Source organism: Schistocerca serialis, chromosome 1 (assembly GCF_023864345.2).
Source record: "Schistocerca serialis cubense isolate TAMUIC-IGC-003099 chromosome 1, iqSchSeri2.2, whole genome shotgun sequence".
Lineage (NCBI taxonomy): Eukaryota > Metazoa > Arthropoda > Insecta > Orthoptera > Acrididae > Schistocerca > Schistocerca serialis.
Window position 1 is genome coordinate 691,990,489 of NC_064638.1, and position 9,485 is coordinate 691,999,973.

General features: G+C 42.8%; 1 protein-coding gene across 1 annotated transcript in view; it reads left to right on the forward strand.

The window, feature by feature from the left end:
• LOC126425550 (pancreatic triacylglycerol lipase-like) overlaps nucleotides 1-9,231 on the forward strand; it is a 239,764-nt gene extending 230,533 nt beyond the window's left edge. The window contains exon 10 of the mRNA XM_050088316.1: nucleotides 8,943-9,231. Coding sequence (XP_049944273.1) covers nucleotides 8,943-9,231 — 289 coding nt within the window. The remainder of the gene's footprint in view (nucleotides 1-8,942) is intronic.
• Nucleotides 9,232-9,485: the final 254 nt, after the last annotated feature.

Below are 9,485 nucleotides of genomic sequence, written 5' to 3' on the forward strand. Positions count from 1 at the left end.
ATTAACAAAATTAAAATGACTGTCACCTTTAGAGAACACATTCACATGCTCAGTGTGCCATCACTCAAGAACCGTAATATGTGGCACTATAACCATTCATTTTCTGTACGTAAAATTACTTGTTAATCAATACACCCATTGCATCACTTGTATTCTGCACTGTACAGTCCACTGGATCATTTAACCACCAAGTTGTGGACGTCGCTCAGTACAACACATAAGTAGTGTTCCTCTTAGAGTGGCTGGAGCGGTGATAAGCAGTCAAGGCTGTCTTTAAGTTATGGCTTACTCTCTCCGCGAAAGAGGGTTTGGGTGACAGTACCGTAACAGAATGCCTGATTCCCAATCACAGACCAACTCCTTGAAAGTTTTGCAGGCAAATACCATGGCATGATCAGAAAGTAAGACTCGGAAAGGAGCAAAGGTATCAAAAACTCTCTTCAACCAGTACATTTGAAATTGTGTGGCCGACGATCTAGTAGGAAACAACCAAGAAAACCTCGAAAAGGCATCCACACAAACCAGAGCGACTTGTTCCTCCTGTGATCTGGGAAACTGATCCACAAAATCGATATAAAACTTATCCATCTGACGTTCTACAGGTTAAGAAGCCAATGTCTAATGTTTAATATCGCGTGTCAACTTGCTAATAGAACAGGTTTTGCACTTTCAGGACACAGTCCTAATATTTCCATCCATACTCTTCCATGTGATCTCTTTGTGTATTATGGTACATGTTTTGAAAAGCGCCATGCCACTGGAAATTGATAAAAATAGGCAAGTAACATAGGCACAACTCGCGTAGGTACCACTGTCCTGGGCTGAGTACTACACCAGGTATTTCAATCAGGATACCATTCCTTACAGAATGTAGCTTAATCACTTCTCCTCTTTCTGTTTAATTGCTCTCAAAGACTCATCCTCTTCCTAATCCTTGGCAGCTTTATTAAATAATGCAGTAATTCCCACAAAATATGATTCACTCTCTGTATTTTACTACCCTGACCTGTTTGCCGGTGAAGCATGTGGCTCAAGCCGTCTGCAAGGACGTGCTCGATCCCATTTCTTCCTGGGTACATTTGAAGTAGTACACGAGTCACAACAGCCACTGAGAATCAGTTTCCATGGCAAATTTTTCATCAAAGCCTGGCACTGATAACACAGGGACACATACCAAGGCCTCCTTCAAGCCCTTGAACGCTGTATTTGCAGCCTTTTTCCATAACTCATTCGATTGCCTGTTCAATTACGCGAAATTCGGTAGGAACTTCCTAAAAACAATAACCATCCCAACAAATATTACAAATATTACTATTTCCTTAGAATTTCTCATCAGTGGGTATTCTCTCATGGCTTTCGTACATTCAAGATCTGTTCTGATTTCCCCTCAGTGACACAACGTACCATAGAAACGACATGTGAGGGAGCCCACCCTCATCATTTTAGGTTTGCCTGTACATTTTATCTTTCTAAAGGTTGTGAACACTTTCCTCAAGTATTCCATATGCTCCTGCCAATTTTTTCTAAAAATCACCTCATCGTGCGCATAATGGTAGAACATGAATTTGAACTTGATTTCAGAAGCAACATATCAAAGAGCAGCAGTAACAACATTGTGCCAATGGCGACTCCAAAGACATGCTATTAAACTGTAACAAACTCTACTTGGAGGCAAATGTTGTGGCACGTTTCGATTCTTCATCCAGTGGAATTGGTAGTATGTCTAGTTGAACCAATGAGATAAAAAAAGGCATCTGCTAACCATTCAAAACCGGTACGCAAGGCCGACAACAGAATGATGCAGTGGACTACCTAGTTATTAAGTTCTCCCTAATGAACTATGGGTTTCGATTTTCCAGGCAGTTTAGGAACAATAAATACGGGAGATAAATAAGGTGGTTCAGAATGGCAAATAACTCCTTGTTGCAACATCTTCCTTATATTAGACACTTCAATTCGTTCATGCATGGTGGCAACAGATAATATGCCAATCTCCTCACTTCCTCACTGACACAGTATAGTTAATTCGACCTACTGCACAATTAAGCAACCATGTTCTGTCACTAACTGTAGCACAGGATTTGGATGAAGTGGGGCTCAGGCTGGGTGTCGTGCAGATGTCAGATAAATTAAAAGCTTATTTTATTGAACAGAAAATCTTCTTTACAATAGAACTTAATTTGTAGCCCAGTACCGTTCTTGAAAGCAGAACTCAACCGAGAAAGAAACAATTAAAATTTCTTCAAAAAAATGAAAAAAATCAGTGGATCAAAATTAAGATAATTTTTGCCACAGTACACAGAATTGGGCAACAACAATAATAATTACAGTATATGGTCCTTGGCAATGGACAGCAAAAACAATAATTATAACTTCTTTAACTAACCATAGGACACTAAGACCACTCTTAGACACAGCACCCACAACCCACACTCACGGTGAAAGTTCCTGCACACAGCTCCTGTGTGTACCAGCTTGGAAAAAGCTTCCCATTCTTGGTTGCAGAGCAATTTACTTCCCTTTGTCTGTCACTTCTCGAACTCTGCCCCAGTAACGCACATGTGTTCACGTGTGTGCTCAGCCCACTCTCTCACAGCACCAATGTGACACAGTGTCAAGGGTGACTCTTCAGCTGTATGCAAGACAAACAGGTTGCTCGATGCACATGCTGCTTATCCAAAGGATAGTAATTAATTCCAGACTGAAACACACATCACTAACCTCAAAAAATTGGGTACAGAATTTAACAGACACTGCAACATTGATGATATATCATGGAAGCACACAATAATAGAACACTTCAATTATAATGCCTTGACACACAAAACTGATCAGATTTTGAGCAAGTATCGCCGGCCTGTGAAGAAGTATTGGAAGACCTGTTGAACGGAATGAACAGTCCTAGTGAGTGCAAAATGTGGATTGAGAGTAAACCAAAGGAAGATGAAACTAGAGAGAAGCAGCAGAAATGAGATTAGCTATAAACTGTAATTGTGTCCAAAAAGCACATGAAATTAAGAATTTTGCCGCCATGTAAGCAAAATAAAATATTGTTAGAACTGCCGGATGTTTGTAAATTCCTGCCACAATATTTCGGCGCAGAGTCTTCTGGCCATTTTCGGGCTGTACTGGCAAAAACGCACTGAGCTCTGGTATTTAAGGCCCCGACGGCACATGCGTGGTGAGTTCACTTGGCACTGCGCATGCGCTACTTGTGCGCGTTCGATTGTGCTGCGCCGCGCGCCCTCCGTGGTGAAAACTCGCCGCATCGATATCAATTTGACTGTCTTCCCGCGGTTCCATCACAGAACTACGTCGGCTACGGAGGACACGAAGTTTTTCAACGACTTGATTGCATGCCAAACTCAACTGAAAACCGGCGTCTCGATTAATAAGTGACTCATTGTCAGACAGTCGTATTTCCATGGATTCATTAACAATAGAACTCGAAACATTAGACGTATGGGCCACAATTTTTGTCTCACTGTAATTCATGACATGACCAGTGGAAATACAATGTTCAGCGATGGCAGACATACAAGGCTGAAGAAGGCGAATATGCCGCTAGTGTTCTACAATGCGATCCTGCACAGTACACGTCGTTTTCGCTATGTAAGATTTGCCGCATCTACACGGAATCCTGTAAACATCTGCCTGCTGCAGCTCTAGGTCGTCTTTAATAGATCCCAACGGCGACGAAATTTTTGCAGGAAGGCGAAAGATTGCTTTACTTTATATTTTCTTAGTATTCTGCCTATCTGTGCTGAAACCAATATATGGTAAATAGGCAGTCGTTTTAAAGGCCTCTTATTTGCTCCGTCGTTTACAGGTTTGCTCTCCCCACTCGCTGGAATGAATACTCATTCTTCAGAAATACAGTCTGCAGGTGCTCCAGTTCCGTTTGCAAACTATCGGTGTCAGAGATGACGTGGGCTCGGTGAATCAATGTCTTCAAAACACCCATCGTTTGTGCCGGATGGTGGCAACTAGCGGCTTGCAAGTAAAGGTCTGTGTGAGTGGGCTTTGTATTACTGAACGACCGAGTATACCATGGCTCTGACGTCCAACCAAAACGTCCAAAAACGGCAGGCTACCCTCCTTCTCCAACTCCATAGTAAATTTTATGTTTTCGTGTGTGGAGTTCAGATGTTGTAGGAACTCTCGCAGACGATCCCAACCATGAGGCCAAACTATAAAAGTATCATCAACATATTGCCAAAATACTGTTGATTTAAAAGTGGCAGAGGCGTGTGCTGGCACATCAAAATCTTCCATAAAAAGATTGGCCACCAGGGGAGACAAAGGACTACCCATGACAACACCGTCTGATTGCTTATAAAGCTCGTTCTTAAATAAAAAATGTGTAGAGAAGAGGGTGCGCTCAAACAGCGCTGTAATGTCAGCTCCAAACCTACTGCCAATGAGATGTAGTGAGTCCACAAGAGGTACATTTGTAAAAAGTGAAATTGCATCAAAATTGACCAACAAGTCGTAACTTTGCAGCTGCAATAACTTAAGTCTGCTGATGAAATCACTAGAATTTTTTATGTGATGTGAACACTTTCCTACCACTGGTTTGAACGAAGACGGCAAATACTTTGCTAACTCGTAGGCGGCTGCTCCAGTATTGGACGTAATGGCACGTTATCCTTGTGGATCTTCGGCAATCCATATAGCCTAGGTGCAACTGAACTATTTGATTTCAGTTTCTTAATTACCTCCTTAGGTAAGGAAACTGTTAGTCAGACGTTCTGCTGTTTTCCTCAACACTCGGATATTATGATCCTTATCGATTTTGTGATACGTTGAGTCGCTTAAGAAAGTATTAATCTTATTAATATAGTCCTCCTGTAGCATTAAAACAGTAGCATTACCTTTGTTCGATTTAAGTACCACTGTATCCGGGTCTGCTTGCAAGTTCCAGAGGGCTGCCTTTTCCATAGGCGAGATGTTGTTCTTCGGCGGTGTAGCTCTTGTCAACACACGACAAGACTCCCGGCGCACTTCCTCAGCTTCATATGTAGCAAGACGACGCACAGCTTCTTCGATGGTACTGACGAAGTCCAGTAATGGTGGTGAAACAGGTGTGGGAGCAAAATTGAGGGCTCTTGCCAACACAGACGCAGTCGTGTCATTTATAGGTTTCCCCGTCAAATTAATAACGGATCTTCGAGTAGGAACTTCCTCCAGCATCTATTGGCCTCCTCGTAGCTCCAGTTTGCTTTGGACCATGTCACACCATCCACCGAGTTCCAAGACAACGTAGACAGTCTCGCTACCGATTCTAAATACCTGAGCTCAGTGCGTTTTCGCCAGTATCGCCTGAAGATGGCCAGAAGACTGCGCCTAAATATTGTGGCAAGAAGTTACAAACATCCGACAGCTCTCCCGAAATTTTGTGGTACAATATGTACGAGGGAAGTTTTAAATCGCACATCAAAATAAAACATGCAAATATGACATAAAAAGTAGATTAACATGGGCAAGGAGAGCATTTATGACCAAAAGGATTCTGCTAATATGGAACATCTACCTTAATTTGAAGCAGAAATTTCTGGGAACATACCTTGGGAGCACAGAATTATATGGTAGTGAATCATGAGCCATGAGAAAAAGAGGATAGAAGAGAATCGAAGTGTCTAAGATGTGGTGTTAGAGAAGATTGTTGAAAGTTAGGTTGAATGATTAGATAAAGAAAAATGAGGTTTTCCTGCATAATTGTTGAAGTAGGGAAAAAGAAGGGACAGGCTGATAGGACTTGAGTTAAAATGCCAGGTAATAACTTCCATGGCCCTAGAGGAAAATGTAGAAGGTAAAAACTTGCGGGAAAACCAAGACTGAACAGCTCATCATTAACATTTCACTTCATTACAAGGCAACACTATAGATAAATACTTTCAGAAAAGACTTCCTAATACTTAAATATGTATTACGTGTTAACAGATCCCACTTTTTTTCGGAAACGCTTTTCTTGCTATTTCCTGTTTGTATTTTATATCCTTTCTACACTGGCAATTTTTAATTATCTTTCTGCTCAAACAGCTAAACTAATCTACATTTAATATTTAATTTCCTAATCTAGTTCCTCAGCATTGTGTGGTTTAACTCGACTAGATTCCACTACCCTTCTTGTACTTTTGTTGATGTTCCTCTTACAATCTCTTTTCATGATACTATCCATTTGGTTTGATAACTTCCTTGGGTCACTTATTTGTTTCTTGATTTTTTAACCTGGCGAGATAAAAGCCATGAGGCCCTCTCTTTCACCTCCGCATGCATTCTACAAATTTTGCTCTACATAACATGCATGTTATCTAAAAATTAAAACTGCCATCCCTGACATATTCAGAATGTCAACATAACATGCATGTTATTTAAAATTAAAACTGCCATCCCTGACATATTCAGAATGTCAACAACAGTCCTTCAATTTTTTTTAATTTCTTCTCCATATCTTCAAACCGCTTTCCAAACTTTTCCTTAGTTTTCTTTACTTCCTTCTCAGTGTTCAGATTTGATAACATTGGAGACATCCTGTCACACTCCATTCTTAAATATTGCTTCCATTCCATGCCCTTCAACTCTAAAAGCTGCAGTATGGTTTATACAGAAGTTGTTACTAACTTCCACTCCCACATTTCATCACTACTGCAATCAAAATTTTAAAGTGTGTAGTCCAATCAACATTGTAAAAAGTTTCTGTAAATCTGCAAAACATTTCTTCTAAGATAAGGTATCGGGCTGATATATCCTCACGTGCTCCTACAATTCTCCATAACTCAGTCTCCTAACTGTTTTAAATTCTTCTGCAGATAATTTGTGTCCGTTTATTCAAAACGTATGATACAGTAGTATTCATACTTGTCAGCACCTGTCTGCTTTGCAAATAGAATTATTCAGTTCTTTTTGAAGTCCGAGGGTATTTCCCTTGTCTCACATATCTTGCACACCATGTGAAAAAGTTTCTTCTCGACTGGCTGTCCCACGGATCTCAATATTTCTGAGAGAATGTCATGTGCTCCAGGGGGCTTTGTTTTCATTTGAATCTTTCAGTGTTCTCTCAAATTCTTCTCATCGTATTAAATCTCCCATCTAATCTCTTTTTACTTCCTCTTTTATCCATAATATTGTCCTCGTGTCTGTTTCCTTTACACAGACCATCTATATAGGTATATACCGGGTGATCAAAAGAGTCAGTATAAATTTGAAAACTTAATAAACCACGGAATAATGTAGACAGAGAGGTAAAAATTGACACACATGCTTGGAATGACATGAGGTTTTATTAGAACCAAAAAAGAACAAAGTTCAGAAAATGTCCGACAGATGGCGCTGGACAGCAAAACGTTAGTGACTGAGCATGACAATGGTGTATAAAAGGAGCTGTAATGAGAGAGAGAATCAGATGCGCTAGCAGTCGCAACATGTTGACGTTACCTGAAAAGGCGCTTTTAGTGAGCTGTATTATCAGAATGGGGAATGTGCTAATTCAGCGTTACGGTCCTATCGCCATGTGAAGGGGATTCGAACCGGTAAAGGTCCGTTGACAAATGCAGTTGCAGCGAGAATGATTTCGAAGTTCGAAGCCACGGGTTGTTTAGACGATAGACCCCGTAGTGGCCGACGGAGCACAAGGCGTAATGCTGCTGAGACAGTTCAGGAAGAAATGGAGACTGTTTGGATGGCACTTAGGCGTACCCTTCGATGCTATCCGTACAAAATCCATCGGCATCATGAACCGTTACCTGGCGATTTACTGAAGCGGAGGGTATTTGCGGTGTGGGCGTTTCAGAAGTTGGCGGAAGATAACGATTGGCTGAGTAACGTTTTGTGGACCGACGAAGCTCATTTTACGCTCCGAGCGTCTGCCAACGCCCACAACTGCAGAATTTGGGCTACCGAAAATCCTAGAACTGTCGTGGAAACTCCATTGCACGACGAGAAAGTCATGGTATGGGTTGGGTTTACCACATCTACCGTTATCGGGCCTTTTTTCTTCGAGAAAATGCGTGATTCCGGTTTTGTAACTGCTACCGTGACGGGTGAGAGGTATGCCGCTATGTTACAGAATCGCATCATCCCCAGCCTGGCTGATAAACACCTGCTGGAACGTACGATGTTTGCGCAGGATGGCGCTCCACCCCATATTGCTAATATTGCTAGACGCGTGAAAGATCTCTTGTGCGTGTCGTTTGGTGATGATCGTGTGCTCAGCCGCCACTTTCGTCATGCTTGGCCTTCCAGGTCCCCAGACCTCAGTCCGAGCGATTATTGGCTTTGGGGTTACCTGAAGAGTATCGTGATCGACCGACATCTCTAGGGATGCTGAAAGACAACATCCGACGCCAATGCCTCACCATAACACCGGACATGCTTTACAGTGCTGTTCACAACATTATCCCTTGACTGCAGCTATTGTTGAGGAATGATGGTGGACATATTGAGCATTTCCTGTAAAGAACATCATCTTTGCTTTGTCTTACTTTGTTATGCTAATTATTGCTATTCTGATCAGATGAATCAGATGAAGCGCCATCTGTCGGATATTTTGTGAACTTTGTTTTGGTTCTAATAAAACCCCATGTCATTGCAAGCATGTGTGTCGATTTGTACCTCTCTGTCTACATTATTCAGTGATTTATTCAGTTTTCAAATTTATACTGACTTTTTGATCACCCGGTATATGTGTGTGTGTGTGTGTGTGTGTGTGTGTGTGTGTGTGTGTATGTGTATGTGTGTGCGTTGCATTACTCATTGATCGTCTCTCGTGGTTTAAAGTGGCTATAGGTTGCAGTAGAAGAAGATACTTGCACAGTATATTGTGGAGAGCATCACCAGATATATCAGTGCCCGGAGTGAAGATTACTCGTAGAATAACTACAGTGTAATCGCGACTGCAGTGAAGACGGATATGCAGCAGCTGTGGCTGTGTGGTGCCGCAGCCTGACGGGCCCGCTGCCCTTGGTGGGCATCCGCCTGCCGAACCCGCTGCGGCGCGTGGCGACGGCGGCGGCGACGACGGGCCCGCGCGAGGTGCCGCCGCGGCAGCCGCTGCTGCTGGTCGGCTGGGCGCGCAACTTCACGGGGCAGCGCGTGCTGTCGGCGGCGCTGCGCTGGGAGAGCGTCGACCGGTCGCCGCTGCGCCGCCTCATCCCCTGCTTCTTTCGCTGCGCCGACCCGCTGTCCGTGGCGCGCATCGTCGTGCGCACCTTCCCGCACCCCCTGCGGTGAGTAACAGCCGCAGTCCGGCGCCCTAGCCGCCCGTTCGTTCCACACGTGGTTCTCTCTTCATAATAACCGAAGCACAATCGTTAGCTTTACTTTACAATGCTGTTTTCGTCTGTGACGCGTTACCTTCAACAAATGTACAAACAAATTACTTTCAACAGTCTAGATCGCATAAATGTTTCTTTAAGACAACCGGTTTCGACAGATTTTGCTTTTCATCTACATCTACATCTACATACATACTCCGCAATCCGCCA